This window comes from Zonotrichia leucophrys, chromosome 7 (assembly GCF_028769735.1).
Source record: "Zonotrichia leucophrys gambelii isolate GWCS_2022_RI chromosome 7, RI_Zleu_2.0, whole genome shotgun sequence".
In the NCBI taxonomy this organism is placed as follows: Eukaryota; Metazoa; Chordata; class Aves; order Passeriformes; family Passerellidae; genus Zonotrichia; species Zonotrichia leucophrys.
Genome location: NC_088177.1, coordinates 13,111,836 through 13,130,404, shown reverse-complemented (window position 1 = coordinate 13,130,404; position 18,569 = coordinate 13,111,836). Strand labels below are relative to the sequence as shown.

The 18,569-nt window shown below is 42.6% G+C and overlaps 1 protein-coding gene across 2 annotated transcripts in view; it reads right to left on the bottom strand.

The window, feature by feature from the left end:
• The window catches only part of ADARB1 (adenosine deaminase RNA specific B1), a 64,856-nt gene that overhangs the window by 6,649 nt on the left and 39,638 nt on the right, over positions 1-18,569 (bottom strand). For both annotated transcript variants that reach the window (XM_064719136.1, XM_064719137.1), the window contains exons 5-10: positions 18,398-18,512; positions 16,418-16,586; positions 15,763-15,911; positions 14,983-15,151; positions 6,061-6,242; positions 696-874 (exon numbers count right to left, since the gene is read on the bottom strand). In XM_064719136.1, coding sequence (XP_064575206.1) covers positions 696-874; positions 6,061-6,242; positions 14,983-15,151; positions 15,763-15,911; positions 16,418-16,586; positions 18,398-18,512 — 963 coding nt within the window. The remainder of the gene's footprint in view (positions 1-695; positions 875-6,060; positions 6,243-14,982; positions 15,152-15,762; positions 15,912-16,417; positions 16,587-18,397; positions 18,513-18,569) is intronic.

The following is an 18,569-nucleotide window of genomic DNA, read 5'->3' as shown; positions in this document are numbered from 1 at the left end:
AAAATTCACTGAAAGGGTTGTAAAGCATTGGAACAGGCTGCCCAGGGAAGCAGTGGGCTCTCCATCCCTGGTGATGTGGTGCTGGAGGGCATGGTTTAACGTGAACATGGTGGTGGTGCTGCATTGATGGCTGGACTTGACCACTTTAAGGGCCCTTCCCAGCCTTAGTGATTCTGTGGCTCAGCTTAAAACAGAGATACTAGGGAATTTATTAGATATTAAGGAATGAGATATTAGGGAATTCATTAGACACTAGGGAATTAAATACTAGGGAATACATTAGATATTAGGGAAAACACAAGACTCAGCTTAAAACAGGCTGAGATATTAGGGAACTCATTAGATATTAGAGAATTAGATACAAGGAAAAAAAACATTAACTGAAAGTGTTGTGAAGCAACAGGGTGCCCAAGGAAGCAGTGGGTTCGCCATCCCTGGAAGTGTTCCAATAACATTTGATGTGGATGTGGTGTTAGAGGGCATGGTTGAACATGAACATGGTAGTGGTGTGTTGATGGGTGAACTTGACCATCTTAAGGGTCTTTTCCAGCTGTAATGATTGTGTGGCTCTGGCAGGAGGCTCAGCTAGTAACAGGCTGAGGAAGGCCAGAAGCACAGCACTTTTCTGAGTTCCCAAAGCCCACGCAGGTGTTCCCCTCAGCCCTGAGCAGTGTCAGGGTGCCCCGGGGCCGTACCTTGGCGTGGATGCGCATCCAGCGGCTGTAGAAGGCGTGCTTGCAGAGGCGCGACGCGCGCCCCATCTCGTCCTTGCCCGTGGTGGCATTAATGACCTCCAGGCCTGAGTCTCCCACTGTCCAGTTCACACTGAAGTTGGGGGCTTTCCCTGGCTGGCGGGCCTCTGCGTTGCTGATACCTGAAAGAAAAGTGGTGTTTAATGATGACAATAAATACAAATGCTTGGCTTTTGGTTTTGGGTTGGAGGGTGAACAGTCTTAGAAGCAGATCTTATATTTTGAGGGTTTTCTCCTGCAGATTTCTCCCTCACTGACAGAGTGACATCTCACTCTCATTCTGGCTAAAGTGGTCTCTAGTTCTGTCCCTCCCAGCAGGGCAAGTGTGCACTGCTGGAAGAAGCAGCCTCCTTGGCAGGGGAGGTCATGGAGAGCTCTGTGGCAGGAGTTCATGGGGTTCACCTCACTCCCAAATGGATGTGAAGCTATGAACCCTGGAAATGTTCATGGCCAGGTTGGATGGGGCTTGGAGCAACCTGGGATAGGGGAAGGTGTCCCTGCCCATGGCAGGGGGTGGAAGGAGATGGGCTTTACAGTCCTTTCCAACACAAACCATCCTGTGATTCCACTGCAAGCAAGCCCCATGCTCAGCACCCTCCACAAAGCCAGAGCTGGCAGACATTTGGGTCTTCCAGCACAAATCCACCGTGTTCCAGCTGACTCCCCACTCCACAGGCCCAGTGCTGCACACTGAGCCCAGAGACAGGGAACCACAGGATTCCAAACAGGACTCAAATCACTTTGCTCAGGTGTTAAATTAGGTAAACATCTTCCAACTATGGCTCTACCTGCAGGGATGAAGAAGCAAAGCCACCACAATCCAACCCAAGTGCAAATCGAGTCTGGCCGCCTGCCCAGGGCAGGATTTATTCCCCACAACACCCCAAACAAAGATGGACTATACAAAATGAAGGTCACAGAAGCTGCTGCCATGCATGTGTAACTCCTCAGACATTGCAGGGGTGGCAAAACTCTGTTTAAGATGTCTCAGTCACCTCACCAGGAGAGAACAAAGCACCAGGGCAATTTGTTCTTTCTAGTAAATATAAATCCCACTTTTACTTTAAGGCAGCTCCCACTGAGAACTTATTTCACTGTTAGGCCAGGTCCTACACTTAATAAAATCTAAAGAATTTGTGGAAACTGAACATGAGCAACACAGCAGGATGCACTTCTGGCTGCTATCTGGAACACAACCCAATTAAGCTGGACACCTGGGAGCAGGACTGGCTCACCTGGCTCAGTCCCATGGCACCTCTGGCCCAGCACTGAGAGTGGACAAGGTCAGAATGACCCAGCAAAATGCAGTTTGCTCCCTATCATCAATTCCTCATTTAATGAACAAAGAAACCCTCTGAAATATAAACTACTGAAGCTGTTGTATTTTTAGCCTTGGTTTGGATCAATCTTGTCACTATGACTGATGAGAAATAATTAACTGAATAATAACAGAAAATAACTACTATTCCCCATTTTCTTAAAATATAAGCTGAAAAATGAGAATTGGCACAAAAGTTGGTTTCACCAAAAGTACTGAGGCAAAAGTGCTAAGAAATTGATGCCACATGACAATTTTTTTGTCTTTTTTTTTCTTGAATCACATCTGTGCTACTACCTTTTCTTTCATTCCATACACTATTAAACAAGTACGGGCATCAGACAGAGGTCATCAAGTACTCCAAAACGCTTTGTGGTATCACAACCAGTCCCACAAACAAATCAAATAAAGATGAGAAAGCTGAACATCCAGCATGCACTACATTTCCACTGCAATTATATGATTCTATTCCTTGGTTTTTGATGAATTAATTAAATGTTTTTAAAAACCACCAAAACCAACCCAGATTTAGAATTTCAAATAGATTTAATTAATAACAACCCATTCAGCTGCTTGTTTGCATGCAAGAACCCTGGAGAGATGTCATTGTGATGGTGGATCACAAGTAGCAGGGGCAGCGAATAAAGGTCATCTCAAAATCAACGCATTTGATAAACTTTTAGGTGGGTCCTATCTTCCCCATCAAAATCTAGACATGAATACAGCACAATATGCTTAGATTAGAAACAGAAAGTTAGGATAGAAAATCAAATATTTTACTCTTCTTTCAAAACTCATAGAACTAAAGCTATTTAGAGAACCTTGCTCAGAACTTATTGTTGAGTATTATTACAAAGGGATATAATAAACAAAAGCAAAGGTCACAGCTCTTGGTGCCACTGCTTATATAAATAATAAAGTTTGACAGTTCTTTGAGGAGAGAGCTAAAACAAGCTTCATGAAAAAGGACACAGGAAGCTGAAAAACACCAATGTGAACAGGAGGATAAGGTACCAAGGGAACAGGCAAATAAAAAATCACCAGAAGTCCTGCTGAAGGATTTATTTTTGTCTACCTTAAAAACAAATTCACTAACTTGGATAAAGATGATCTCTTTGGGAAGAGTGAACACAGCTGGGAGAGCCTCCAGCTCAGGGCAGACCTGGGATATGTGGGGGGGAAAAATGGAGGTAGGATCATTAATGATACTAAATTATTTTTAAACAGCAAATAAGAGGAGCAACGGCAAAAAGTAGCAGAAAAAACCTGCCATACTGGGTGTCTAGGCAATAAAAAGAGATATTAAAATTATTCACAGATAAATATAAAGCAACGCATATTAAGAAAAAAACCCAAAGCAATCTTTGACAAGGAGTGCAGGACTTGGAGCTCTATATTAGAATTCAGGAATGAGATTTTAGTTTCTAATATTCAGCCCTACCAAAAGGTCAGGCCAGTCACCAACAGCAATCAAAGTGAAGGTCAGGAATTATCAGTGAAGGATCAGGGAAGTGAACAGAATATATGCCAGTACAGGGAATAGTATTGCTGCTTTACCCTGAATTTCAGTTACTGCCCTGGTCTCACTAGCACAAAAATGATCACAAAAATGTGAAAGGATCTCTGTGCAAGGAACAACAAAGCAGACTAAGACACTTCAGCTTCCTTTATGTAGGAAGGAATATCTGAGAGGTACAGAAAACTGAGTGTCATGACCACTGCTTATGGCCTGGATCTCACAGAGCACTGAGGAACATCTAATTGAGGAAATTAGCAGAAAGGAAATTCCTCTGCACAAACCTTGGCACATTCCACAGTTCTCTTTACTCAAGGAGGCAAAAAGTTGACAGCATTTTTAAAAAAAATGGGACTAGGAATGAACAAATGAAAGGTGTGTTAGGGATTTCTAAACACAAAGATCTCAGTACCTGACTCAGATTTCAGCCCAGGTGAAGTCCTCCATGCCCACCTCCCACAGTGGCTCCCCCTCAAAAAGAGTTTGTGCAGGTCACCCTGCAGGTGGGAAACTTGATATTGGCTGATTTATCCAACCACCCTCACTCTGACTGAGAAATCAAATTTTTTTTCAGATTATTCTACAAATTTACAAGATTCAAACCTGTCTTCTCTTCAAGCCACCTCTCAGGGGAGAGCTCAACTGCCCTCAAAAGCTGAATCCTGCAACCAAGGCTGCCAAGAGTCAGCACAGGAGGGAGTTTTCTATGAACAGACAGATTTCCTGCATCCCTCAGGTGAAAAACATCTGCTCTGGTATGCCTGTTCCCCACTGGAACTGAATATATGGGGATGTGTTAGTGCTGGACAGGGCATTTCTGGGCTCATGGTTGCATTCAATGATCTTGGGGTCTTTTACAACCTTAATGATTCTAGGATTCAATCTGCTGCCAAAAGGGCCACATAAAAGTCTCTTATAAACAAACAAAGATTATAAAAAGACAGTTTTTAGCAGTACAAATAGTATCTCAAAATAATTTTCACTTAATGCAGGTGACCCAGCAGACATGAAATTTGCTTTATTAGAGGAAGAAAATCTGTTTTTACAGTACTTTCTCAGCTAAACAGGCAGGACAGTGGGGCAACACAGGTATTTCTGTTCTAGCTCATCCCCCTGGTGGAAATAAATCTCAGAGGGGTGTGTGTGTGATACAAGAAAGAACACAGAACTGCAGACAGGTATTTCTGCCATGCTTCTTCTAGGTAAAAATACACTGAAACATATGTGAATCCAAGAGCACATGGGGAGCTACACAAATGCCCCAGATGAAACCAACAGCAGAGGTCAGAAAATCACCTTTCCAGACTGAACCAGTAAAAGAAAATACATCAACATAGTTCTCTGCCCAAGCTCCTAAAGAACCTTGCTGTACATTTTTGAGATGTGTATTTTTGTGAAAACTCCACAGCTGAGAACATTTCCAGACTCTCTCTGCTGCACAGCAAGTCCTGGCTCAACTGTTTAAACAGATGGTTCTCTTTCATGGGAAATAGATGATAGCACCATTGCAGAAAGATGATTTTCAAGACGACAAGGTACTGTTACATGCTGTGAAAAGGATAACAAAAATGCTTCTCACCCTGCCACAAACCTGCTGTCTTGAAGGACTGATAAAAATTCCCCAAAATCAGGCAGAAACAGTCCATACACCAACTACTATGCCCATAAAACTCTTAGATATTTGGTACAGTGTTGCAACTGTTACTTACTTGCTAATATAAGGACAAATACATTATTTAACATTTTTATACATCCTAGTTCAGAGAATTCTTACCAAAAATTATCTTTCTTACCTAAAGAAATCCTCATTGTTCACAATGCTTTTTTCCCCACTCCCTCCCTAAATTTTTTTTAAAAATTCATGTCAAGCTTTAAACATGCTTTAAAATTATGAGCTGCTTTTTTCTTCCCTGGAAAATAAACACATGCCAAAAGCTAACCTCTACAGAACAAAGCAATAAACACAGTGAGTGAGAGGGAGGACGAGATTTCAGTTTTAAAGCTTTCAGAGCATTACTGAAACAAGCCATTTTTGAAATTAAGACAGGTGAGGTGTTATCTCTGTCCATTCTGAATTGTGAATCACGTTGGCATACTGAGAGATGAAGGGACCACTCAACAAAAATGTGCAGTGCAGGAGAAGTGACAGTGAATGCTAACACACTATTCCACAGGTGGAAGGAGATTTCCCTAAGCCCTCAACTCTGCTCACATCTCCCTGGGCATGCTCCAGACAGGCATGGTGTGAAAACTCACCCCAAGTTTCAACCCCCAGCTCTTCCCAACTTTTAAAGGTCCTTGCTATGGTATTTCTAACTGGGTGTCTGTATTATATTTTGACCACAACTTCGCTATTGCAAGCAGCAAGCAGTTTACTCACAGCACACAGTTTGCAAGGTTTTGAGAACTACAAAATCACAAAGCTACTGGAACAGACTTAGTTACCGGCACGGCCTTCTCCATTAGATACTTGCCACTAAGTAAAGGTCTGTTGAGTGTATAAAGAGGTGGTAGATCTTCTATCTCTGCTATCCTCTGGTAAACGGCTCTGGATAGATGATCCCCATGATATAAACTCCCCAAGATGATGCTAGAGAAGTAAATTGGCTCCACAAAGAGGCTAAGTAAGGCTCCTTGAATACCCAATACGTTCCACCTAAGAGGGAGGGAAAAACAAAACAAAACAAAAAACAAAAAAACACTTTCTTTTTAATGAAACAAGTAACATCTGCCAGACATAACAGCAGTTAATCACAATGGACCAGACTTTCAACCCTTCCTCCTGACTAGCACATGACCATGGTAGATAAGCTGTGACACCTGCCAGAATTTCAGAGATCAGCTTAGGGGACACTCAGTGTAATCCTGAGTAAAATGACCTTAAACAGGAGCAGATTCTATAACTTGTACCCCTGCTGACATGTCTGGTGATGCATTTTACAGCACTCTAATGCCAGAGACGGACAGGACCATTCAATGGGAGAAAGCCAAACTGAGAAATTATCCATCAGGAACAGCAGCTGATAGCTGCAGAAGACACCTGGCAGGGAGAAGAGCATCCTTCCCAGAGCACAACAAGGATTCTCTGCAAGACCTCCATACCTCACCACCACAAGGAAAAGCCTGTCCTTCAAACCCTGGCCCAATGGCAACACCCTGCTGACAGAAAGGGCATGTGCACTGGCTTGCCATAGCCATGGGCAGGGACAAAATTGAATATGAAAACTGAAAACACAAAGAATGCATACAGTCCTTGCTCCCCTTAGATACTTCACAGACTCCAAACATAAATCCCTGTCTGAGCACTGGGATTTACACTGCATCAAGTCTGGGATATAGAATGCCTAGGGGTAAAATACTGATTGTGATAATTTTTTTAAATTGTGCTCATTTCATAAAGTTTTGGCTCTCAGTGTCTCTGTAACTGTCACACAAAATACTTTTGAAAACCTCAGCATCTCCTGCAGAGTATTTTCACTGCCTTGCTCTGAGGAATACTGAGGCACAATGAAAATAGCATAACTCAGTCTTGGAATCTCAGAATGGTCTGGCTTGGAAGGGACCTTAAACACAATCTAGTTTAAACACTGCCATGGGCAGGGACACCTTCCACTACCCCAGGCTGCTCCAAGCCCTGTCCAACCTGGAGCTGGAGTCCAACTGCAAAAGCCAGACACAAGCAGCAGGACAAGTTTCCTTTGGTGCTTGGATCAAACAGAGGAGCACAGAATGGTTGCCCTCATTAAAAAGCCCATGCTACAGCAGGCTGCAAGGTTCTCCTAGGGAAACAGGGAATTCAGATGCTGCTGACAGTGTTTCCTGCAGCCTGTGGTGGGCAGGATACACTTCAGCATCCTTTTAGGCTAGGAACTCCACACCACAACTGTTTCACTACTGCAGTAACTGAACTACACTTCAGGACTTGCAACATGCTTCTTTTTTTAATATAAAAATGGTAAAACAAAGATTATCATCCAAAGAAATGATTTCTTTGCATATCTTTAGTGATGATGAAAAAGGAGGCAATATTCATTAATTTACTCACCCATCATTAAAAACCTGGCCTTAATAAGTGAATAAAAATACTGTGCTAAAATATGAAGTGCATTTTACACAGAATAAAGCCATATTTTTTAGAAGACTGAGAACACAATCAACAACCAAGTGTCAGAGGAAAGATATCAAGTGAAAATTTTTGCTTCCCAGGACCAATATGCCTTTCTGACTGCTACAGACACAGGTAATGCTATGGAAAAAACATCTGGAAAGAGAAATCAAGACAGCGTTGCAAAGACAAGGCACATCCCATTTTACATTACATGATCAGTGCTCAAGTGATGATAGACATTTTAAAATAGGCCAAATCACTCCTCTGGCAAGCCCTTACTTCCTAAATAATCCCTCAGCCAGACCCTTTCCCTTACTTCTGACTTCAGTATTTCCAGAGCTCATGTTTTGCTGCTTCCTCCCACAGCTGGTGACCTTCTATGGTGCAGAAAATGCAAGCTGACATTTGTCTTGTCAAGTTCTGGTTAGAGGAGGACAAGGAGTGAGGAGAGCTGAGCGAGGCTCTGCAGAGAGGCCTGCATGAACTGATGTTATATATCAAGTGTATGAACTGTTTTTCTGGGCTGTGCTGAATCCCCTCTGGCCCCCAGCACACACTTGTGCTGGGCTCAGAGCAGCGGGGCTGTGCCAGCACTGCACAAACCACTCACACAACCAAAACTCTTCATACTCAGTAGGCAGGGCTGGGTGGTGGTCAGGTTTATAAAACTAGCTTTAAATCTCATGGTTATAGCAGAAGAAAATTTACTTCTCTACAGAAATGTATTGTTGTATCAGGAACTGGTTATAGTGCAGAGACAAACATGAAACCCAAAAGAATCCCATAATCACTAAGGCTGGACAAGCCCTGTAAAATCATCAAGTCCAACCACTAACCCTGTCCAGCACCATCCTGCTCACCTCTGTTCCCAGTTGCCACACACCTTCCAGGGACACTCCAGCACTTCCCTGGGCACCCTGTTCCAGTGCCTGGCCAAACATTTCCCCAATATCCAACCTGAGCCTCACCTGGCACAGCTTGAGGCCATTTCTTCTGGTCCTGTCCCTTGAGACCAACCCTCAGCTAACTCTGCCTCCCACCAGGGAGCTGTGGAGAGCAAGAAAAGCACCCCTGAGCCTTATTTCCTGCAGGATGAGCTCCCTCAGATCCCTCAGCCTCTCCCTGGCAGATTCTTGGTTGTGTGCTGCAGATCACAGCAGAGTGAAAGTCTCCCTGCAGTCCTTTCCTTCTTTCTTCTTGTTCCTTTTTTATCCTGTACTTCTGTCAAGCAGTAATATCTCACTTCCATCAGCATGTACACTCCAACAACTTTTATGAATATAAACTGAGAAGGAACCACCACCACACATCAGTTTTCAAAAGGCCACAGGCATCACCTCCAGAAGTGGTAAAACTGCCTCATCCTCCAGCTTACAAACACAGACTGTCAGAACTCACACCAACAACTGCTGCCAAAATAGCATTAACCTTTACTGAAAGCAACATTGCTTTTGGAATTAAGGGGCCAAATGCTGTATTTCACTACAAACCATGCAGTGCAGAGCAGAAAAAGAAAAATGCACTGCAGAAAACTTCAAGTCAGTGTTGTCTTTCCAGTGGAGCATTTAAACAATTGAATTTCTTTTTCTTCACATTAAAAATAGCATCAGAGAAGAGTTAAGTGAAGTGACCCAAGTCTAGCTTACAAACCCAACCCTGGGTGCTAAAGAACGAGCATGAACAGAACACAGGAATGCTGCATCACATCCACAGATACTGAAATGCCTAAAGTAAGGCATGTAAAGCAGAGTTACAGATGGGAAAGAACACTCAGGGAAATTCTCCCAATGTAAACCTTCTCACTGGAAACACCTGCAATGCTTGTCTAAGGTAAGCAAAAAAAAAAAATTGTCTTATGACAGTATTTAGCATATTCTGAGTGTTCTGGTTTTAAGTTACTACAAGAATTTTCTCTGACAACCTCCAAAAACTTTACCTTAAAGTAATGACATTTAAAGTGCAAGCTCTTGGATGGGTATAAATAGCCACAAGATTTACATTCCAACTGCTAACATTTAAACAGAGGTGCCCTGATCTGAGCTGGGGTACAGCTAACTGTGATTCTTTCACTGTTGGAGTAGAAGGACAGTGTGGGGAAATGCTCCTTCAGACCAGTACATCCCAACACCTTTGCAGATCAATGCACATGGGCTGTGTTCAACTCCTGTCCATTTACACAGAGGGATTTATTTACTCTGTGTACTGTGCCCACCTGATGCCTTATAGATGAGCACCTCAGTGGAAAAAATCTGAATTTTAAATATTTTTCACACTCACTGGTTTTCTTATTCTATATGCACTGCTGTATATCTTGTTCATAACAATCTGGAGGACGGATGCACTTTCTCAACCTTTCTGCTGTTCTCTAGCACACTGCACTAAAAAAGAAGGTGGAGAAAGCAGAAACCAACACCAAACCAAGAGGAGTCCTCTCCTCCTTGCAATGTTGGACCACCACCTGCTCAGGGGTGTCTACAGTGGATTCCTAAAAGGTCTGTGGATTTCTTCATGAAATGCAGCTGATTTCACAGCTCTTGACACATGAGAAGGTAAGCAAAATTTAACTCTCAGCAACCCTTTCACAGCATGCTGGTAGCACCTCTTGCCAAAAATAAAACCAGTTAAAAACAAATGTGCAAGATAAAAACTCTCCTCTGAACTTTCCAAATGCAAGAGGTACAGAAATTCTGTTATTCACATTATTTTGACAAAAGGCAGAATTGAGGGAGGCCTAACAGGAGTAAGTCATACATCTTGATGTTAAAATCAAACATTTTAGTTACTGATTTTCATGCAGAGAGGAGCATAGGGCAGGGGAGTCACTATGTGTGACCCACAATGGTGTCCAGTGGAACTGGTGCCAAAATTCATCTCAGCAAAATAAAAGTCCTGCAGCTACTCAAACAAAGGCAAAACCTGACAAGTGTTTACAGTTCAAAGAGCTTCCATATCAATATTATTTATAAACAACAATTACTATGAAGATATGAATATTATTTAGTTGCCATTTCATTTATCACAAGTTTTTACTTGCAGCTGATGGCAAGTGAGAGAAAGTGACACTGTGGAAGATTTAGCACTATCCCAGAAACCACTTCTTCTGGTATGCAGAAGGCACAACTTGAAACCTGATTTCTCTCTGTCTCCTAAAGAGATTAATTCTGTGACCACTGCTCTTCAAGAGCCACAATTGTAAACAGGCAGCAGTATCTTGACAAGGAGTGAGAGCTTCTCTTAAATCAAGTGGCTGGGTCAGCAGCCCACACTACAAAGCATAAGTGCAGGAAGTCTCTGGTCTTTGACAGCAGCTCTTCTCACAAACACCATTCAGATTTGCAGTTACAGGCAGGAAAAGTCCTCCCCTTGTAGCTGCACTGAGGCAGGCAACCACACAGCTCTGACTTGTCCCAGCTTTTCTGGCATTGCCTGGATTTGCTGCCTGCATGCTGTTGGAGACTGAAGTGTTATAGTTTATGACTTCAACATCTTCATGAAGGACCTTTGCCTATTACAGCAAATTGTGTAAAAACTGAGAGAAAACCACCAAAACCCTGAATGGGGGCCTGGAGTGCGTGTTGATAAGATAAAGTGACTCAGGTCTGGGCTGGGGGATGAAGAATACATTCCCAGAGGAATGGATCAAGGTCAGCACAGCTTGGGGGTGGAGAGCACAGCCCTGGGGCCATCAGCTGCCAGGCTGGCACACACCCTGCACCCAAGGCAGGAGGGAGGAGAGGTTTGGGTGCGTGGTGACAAAGCCTCTGCTCGGAGGCAGCAATGCCATCCTCTGCTGTGCAGAGCTCAGCTGTGGAGCCCTTCCCCCCAGGAGAAGCTGCAGGACAGCTGAGGGGTGTCATGGCCCATCAAAGCCCCCCAGACCCTGCACCAGACCCTGCACATGCTGCAACACACCCAGAGTCCTGCAAGGGACAGTGTCCAGCTGGCCCCCTGCAAGGGAGGCACCTGGGCATCCCCACCTGCCCCAAACTGACATTCACCCACTGCATTCTGTACCTCTCAGGGCTGCAGGGGACCCTCACCACCAAGACCAGATGGAGGGGAGCAACAAGGCATCACTGGGACCCTCAGAAGGGTGATACACTCCTACCTAACCCCTGTCACTCTCCCCCCACCCCCCATACACACTTCTTTCTCTATTTCTTTCTTTCCTCTTTCTTTCTCATTGCCTCTTCTACTATTAAATAAAACATAGCTATTTTCTGGCACCAAGATCTAACCTCATTTGGTTTTAATCACTTTTTTGGGTATTTTTAGAACGTTCAAAGTTCTGCTCCTTTTACACTCAGAGACTTAGTTTTCTTTGTTCTTCTTGGTTTAAACCAAATTGTAACACATGTGAGCTTAGCTGAGAGGTTCCATAATGGTACACCTTGGGTAGTCATTTCTCACCACCTGCCCTCAGGTATTTCACCCCAGTGCCACAAAGCCACCATGCACTGCAATTCACATCAGCTACTGCACCTGGGTTAAGAACTGGCAAGGAGAAATGCTCACTTTTGGGGGAAAAAAAAGAGAAAGACTGAGTTACAAATGTCTGTTTGGATTTCCCAAATCTCTGAATGAGCACAAAAGGCCAGTGAATGGGTATGTGATGTTCTTTTACACAAAAATTTATCAGAAAAATATTTTCTCTTTTTTTAAGTAGAAGAGAAACAATGACTCCCCTTTTAACAACTCAACTGAGACAAGTTTTTCTCAGCTCCTAGAGCTTTTCTAAGAACCTGTGATAAGGAATTTTGTGCTTCTCAGCAGGACATTAGCCATTAACTGGAATGTTTACTGAGAAGGCAAGTAGTTATGTGAAACCAAAAACATGGGCAGAAAAACACATCAAAAGAAAAATGACAAAAGTCAACATTGTGAAGTAGCATGGCAGCAGGCCAGGATAATTTAAAACAAATGCATGTGTATTAATGTTAACTCTGGTTAGAAACCACCCTAACACCTTAGTGCAGAGCCACCAAGCTCTAACACACCAGGACAAGAGTACAATTAGGAAAAGAGTATCTTGTTTTAATGAAAATAAAATCCTGCTTCCAGTCCAAGTGGGATTACACTCATGGCCCTCCCACATTTCTTACAACTGTTCCTGGATGTTCCTAGCAGGTCTAGGAGGGTGCTGGGCAGCACACTGCAGCAAAGCACCCAAAGGCTGCAAACAGCAACTTGGATTATCCAGGTAATCCACACAGATGAAGCACAAGTGGTTTGATACAACTGCAATCCCACACCCCAAATTCATCCACGTCTTTCCCAGGCTGTGACTTGTGAACCTCCGGGAAAGCTCAGTGGAAATTCCAGTGTCTGAGGCATTCTGCAGGACTGACTGCTGGACACTATGGAGCAAGGCATTCTTTCAAATGCAAATGGACAAAACATGTCAGGGCAATGTTTAAAAAAAAAAAAAAAAGGAAAATTTGGGCCTCCTTACCCGTGATAGAGTCTTTGTTCTGTGTCAAGGGGTTCTATTTGCTTCCTTCACTGGCACAAACAAAATTATTCCCATTAGCCCCAAGGACAGGAGACAGCTAGCTATGGAAGCGAGAGATGGATTCTGTTCTGCATCACACAAAATCAACAAAAGAGTCAAATGTGCTCTAGCCCAACAACTGGCTTCTTTTAAATATAGTTGCAATGACAATGTGATAAAAGAATGTGGTTGGGAAAAGCCCCTGGCATGAAATAGGGGATTTATTTGGTGAATTTTACTGAAAGTATTATAAAATAGGCCAAAATTTGTAGAATTATCTTTCCCCAGCTGCCTGTCCTACCTTCTGAAAGGCACTATTCGATTATGTTAGGGGTATTTAAACTAAAATAAAATGTCTTTCTTCAGTAGAGATGCTGATTACTTGAGACAAGACTAAGTGAACAAAGCCATTATATAACTTTCCTCCTCTATTTTTCATTTGGCATACGCAGTTCACAAGAATAGTTCCAACTTAATATCTTTATTAAACTTTAAATCAGGCTAACAGTGACTTGAGAAAACAGTAAAGCTCTTTTAATTAAAACAGATATAGCATACATATCAATGAAAATAACCAAAGTATCATTAGCTGGAGAATTTGGCATTCCTCATCTACTCTGCAAGAGCACAAAGGCTGCAAACATGCAGACTCATTTAAAAAATTATGATGTTGCAACTCTCCCATCCTTCCAATGCTTGTTAAAGCTACTGCTGATTTTTTTTTGTCCATTTATGATTTTGAAAACAAACAAGAAAAATCTTTCAATCTTTGTCAAAAAGAACAAAGGAATTTGGAAAAATTCCAAAAAAGGAATTTGATGAAATATAAATTAAAATAACGATCTGGAAACAAAATATTTAATTTCAATAAAATATCTAAACTAGATATAAAATTCTAGAGTAAGAACTAGAAGAGCCCATCAATTAGGATTTTTTTAACAGGGACACTTTTCACCATAGAAAATAATAAAAATCTAAACTATGCACGGAAAATGTAGCAATCTTTAATATCATGGAATGGTTTGGGTTGAAAGGGACTTTAAAGCTTGTCTCTTCCATCCCTGTGCCATGAGCAGGGACACTTTCAACTAGACCAGGTTGCTCCAAGCTCCATCCAACCTGACTTTGAACATTTCCAATGATGGGGCAAGGGCATGTATCATCTGAGGAAGTTATCCAAATATAAGTAATGCAATAGACTTATTGTACTGTTTTCCTAATGCTATACTACTTTAGGGGGAAAAAATCTAAACCATTCCTCTGCTATTCCCCAGTGACAGAAATACAAAACAAAGTTGTCATGACTTGATGTGGCTGGAATGGTACAGAGTGACTACACCTTGCCTCTGACACCAACTTCGGGTGAAGAATGAGAGCTTTATCACAGGGGTGACAGCCACCCTCACACTGTGTCCAAGCAGTGAGATAAGCCCATCAATTCCCTGCACATCCACTGTGGGTACCAAGCACCCCTCCTCGGAACCACAGGATGGTTTTGGATTGGAAGGACCTTAAAGATTTCTCTTATTCCACCCCTCTGTCACAGGCAGGGACACCTTCCACTAGTCCAGGTTGCTCCAAGCCTCATCCAGCCTTGGCCTTGAGCACTTCCAGGGATCCAGGGACAGCCACAGCTTCTCTGGGCACCCTGTGCCAGGGCCTCAGCACCCTCACAGGGAAGAATTTCTTTCCAATATCCCACCCAACCCAGCCCTGCTTCAGCTTAAGGCCATACCCCCTTGTCCCATGCCCTCCTCCAACAATAACAGCAACAAACCCAAGCATTCAGAGTCTCACCTGGCTATCTTGTCACTGCAGGACATGGTGAGCAGCCTCTCCCCTTGCAGCACCCCATCCCAGGTCTGGATGGTGGTGGTGGAGCGCACAGGGATGGTTCCTTCCCCAGACTCGATTTTGGTCCGGAGCTGCCCTCTGGCTTTGCGGTTTGGATGTCTGTCCCCTTGGTCTGAAGGGCAAAAAACACTGAGCATCAGCTGAGGAACCTTCTCCAAGGGTTTGACATTAAAATCACAGTAAGAAGGACTGACTTGAGGGCTCTGCCTGCAGTTACTGCTGGTTTGCACCACAGTTCCTACTGCTCTTGGCAACTTAGCTACAGCACCAGACACCTCTCACAAGTACTGCCTTCCAAAACACACCTGCAGTTAAACCAAGCTTTCACCAAAGGAGCAGTAGGAAGCAGGCAGCTCTGGAGCTCTGTTCTGTGTGTTACAGAGTTAAAATGAAGTTAATGGGCAGACTGCGGAAGGGGCAGGCAGAGAACTGCTGTTAGGGATGGAAACAGGGAAAGGGGATGGTTAGTTCTGTAGGAATACTTGCTGACTCACTGGCTTATCTCAGTTAGCATCAGCCTCTTCAAGACCACAGGGCTCATCACTCTATACTGAACTTCTACCACAGAGGAAGAACAGCTCAGAATTTTTTGGAAGAGATCTTTGTCTAACACACTTCTATGCTAAAAGGAAAGAAGACACCTAAATTTTAACCGTGCCACTTGTACATGCCCCAAGAATAATTCAAGCTCCCTTGGGTGGAAGAGGAGGACTGCTGCCATACCCTCTTGTGCTGCCTCATGGGGTGAGAAAATCCGAGCATCACCACAAGGAGATGTGCTGATATAGAGGTGGAACTGCACATTCTCCTTCAGCTTAAACCCGCCTTGCTCTGACCTGATGAAAATGGATTTTTGCTGATCTTCTTTATTGCTGAAACAGAGAAGAAAGCTGGAGTCAAAACTGACATTAACATGGAAATAGGCATAAGCTGGGCAGACTTAGCAGGCACTAAAAACAAACACAGGATGGCTGAAATTTCTATTATATAAATCTAACAGTTGTGACAATTAAAAAATTAAAGGACCATCGAGACAGGAAAAAAGAGCCTGTGGCAATCACAGATGTCAAGAGTTTTCAGACACTTAAATGAAACATCAGCAACCTTTAGCTCACTTCATATTATTCTGATTTATACATTTACAGCTTACAAAATGATTGCCAATTATTTTCCTTGTCCTCCCCTCTCATGATTGACACCTCACTGAATAAATGTTTTGTTCAACTCAAACTTCAGGGCAAAGGGCACGAGTTCTAAATTCAACATCCTAATGCAACAGGACAAGTGCTTTACACTGAAATGATGAAGACACATGTTTTCCACAGAGACCTTTTCAGCTCTGTGGGATCAGCTCATCATCTTTTCCCCTCCAGCTCACCTTAGGTAAAGCTCAAGTTGTGTGTACAGAAATTTCAGCAGACACCGCCGAGCTATGATTTCTGCATGGCAATCATTTAATGCAAGACCACGATCACTCATGTATTCACCATTGATGCATTTTGTTCCTGTAGAAACACTTATTACCAGGGCATCTTTCACATCTGTACCTGCAAAATAAAATTTCAGAAAGGAGAGGCAATTAACATCACAATTAATGCACTGAGTGATCTTCTTGCAAAACCCAAACAAGGCTTTTTTTCTTGGTGGTTTGCTTCTTTAAAAAAAAAAAAGAAATGTTTTCTCTTCTGATAATTTATTTAAAAACAAAAGCTTCACTCAGCCATACCTCCCTGCACCAGCACCATCAGTGGTTTTATGAGAACTACTCTTTTCGTGTTGGAGCTCAGACAAGTTAAAAATTGAAAACCTGCAGGTAGAAAGAGCTGCTTCAAGAAGAATTATTAAAGCCTGAGATCCAAAATGCTTTTTTTCCTGAGACTCAGGCAGACAAAACTTTCAGCTTTACCTTCTGGTCACCTATGCAGATATTCACAACCACTTGAGAAATCTGAAGGGCACTGGTTTATTAAAGCAGCAAAATATTATGGAAGGGTATTGAGCCAAATACAGGAAAAGCAAGACTAGGGGAAAAAGAAATATAAATGCTTAAATCACTGTAAAGATTACCAGTATAATGCGTAGTTCTTGGTATTAAACCATTCCATGCAAAAGTATGTTGGGTAGGTGTCTTCTAAGCAGAGAAGTGCCTTTATCACTCAAAAAACCCAGCTGGATGAAGGACTAAGAAAGATGGGTCAAAATGCCACTTAGCAAAACACTCAGGGTTAAAAAAAAAAGCCCAACAATTTAAATGAACCTGAGCCCAGCTGGGCCCTCCTGCCCACAGGCCAGAGGAGAAGCACCAAGCTGTAACACAAGGCTGTGCCATGGAATCATTGAATTCCAGGTGTTCCCCAGACACACGTTCATGGCAACATATTTTCTCATTCTGTGTAAAGCTATTTCTTCAGTTTATCTAAAGGCATCCACATGTTTAGTTAAGCTTTAATTCTTTGGCACATGACTCTTCTTGGAATTGCACATACAGGGCTGTAAATAGCATAAAAACCTGTTAAATATCACAGAACACAAATAAATGTCACAAAATAAAATAAACAAAACTACAGCATGTCCCTCATGTATTTGGGGCTAAACCAGTGTTAATAGCAGATGGAGGTGTGGCTGTTGCTCAACAGAGATTGAGGAACATCAAGGCTTCCCAAACCTCCCAAAAGCCTGTGTGAGTGGGAAGGCAAGAGACGAGGAGGGGACACAGCAGGGACAGCCCCAAAATGAACATTGCACCAAGGGTTCACATGGATTGAAGACCAAGAGAAACCTTAATGTGAGGAAAATCAGCAGCAGCACGGCCACAGATTAGCTTAGGGCAGAACTTCACTGTTTTGGGTGATCTGGACAAGCAGAGATCTCGTGTCAGCCACGACACCACTGCTGACACGTGCACACCCCTGCCATCTGCCAAAACATCAACTGCTCTCTTCAGATATTTTTGCTAAAATGACTAACATAGAGCACTAAGAATAAAATGGAGCAAGAATAACAAGTGCAAAATCTTAAAACCTTGAAAAGAAGTGTAATTCTTACATAATGTGCCCAAATCAGGAATACCAATGGGGAATTTCATTTATTTTCCCAAAGCTTCATGATTAACTTTAAAACCTGAATTTTGTGAGCTACTCAGATGTCTCAGGCAGAGGACAGGAATTCTGTGGAAAAACAAGTATTTGCAGGTCTAATTTTCCTGTAAGTACCTGAGATTTAATGACTATATTTAGTCCACCTTCAAGATTTAACAGTAAAAATACATTTCAATACTGCTTGACTGAAAAGAGTTTACTAGATGCAAACAGAGCTTTCATATTTAAGCATTCAAGATATTACTTTTTTTTTAATTTACCTGTTGTCATGACAATTCCAGCAAGGACTTTTCGACGTGCATGTGGAGATGAGAAATTTTCTGTCAAATCACTGAATTTATCTACAACCAAGCGTGCAACAGCATCAGCTAACACCTGTAGGACCACACAGAAATGCACATTAAAAAAAAATTAAGATGAATTTTAAAGTTA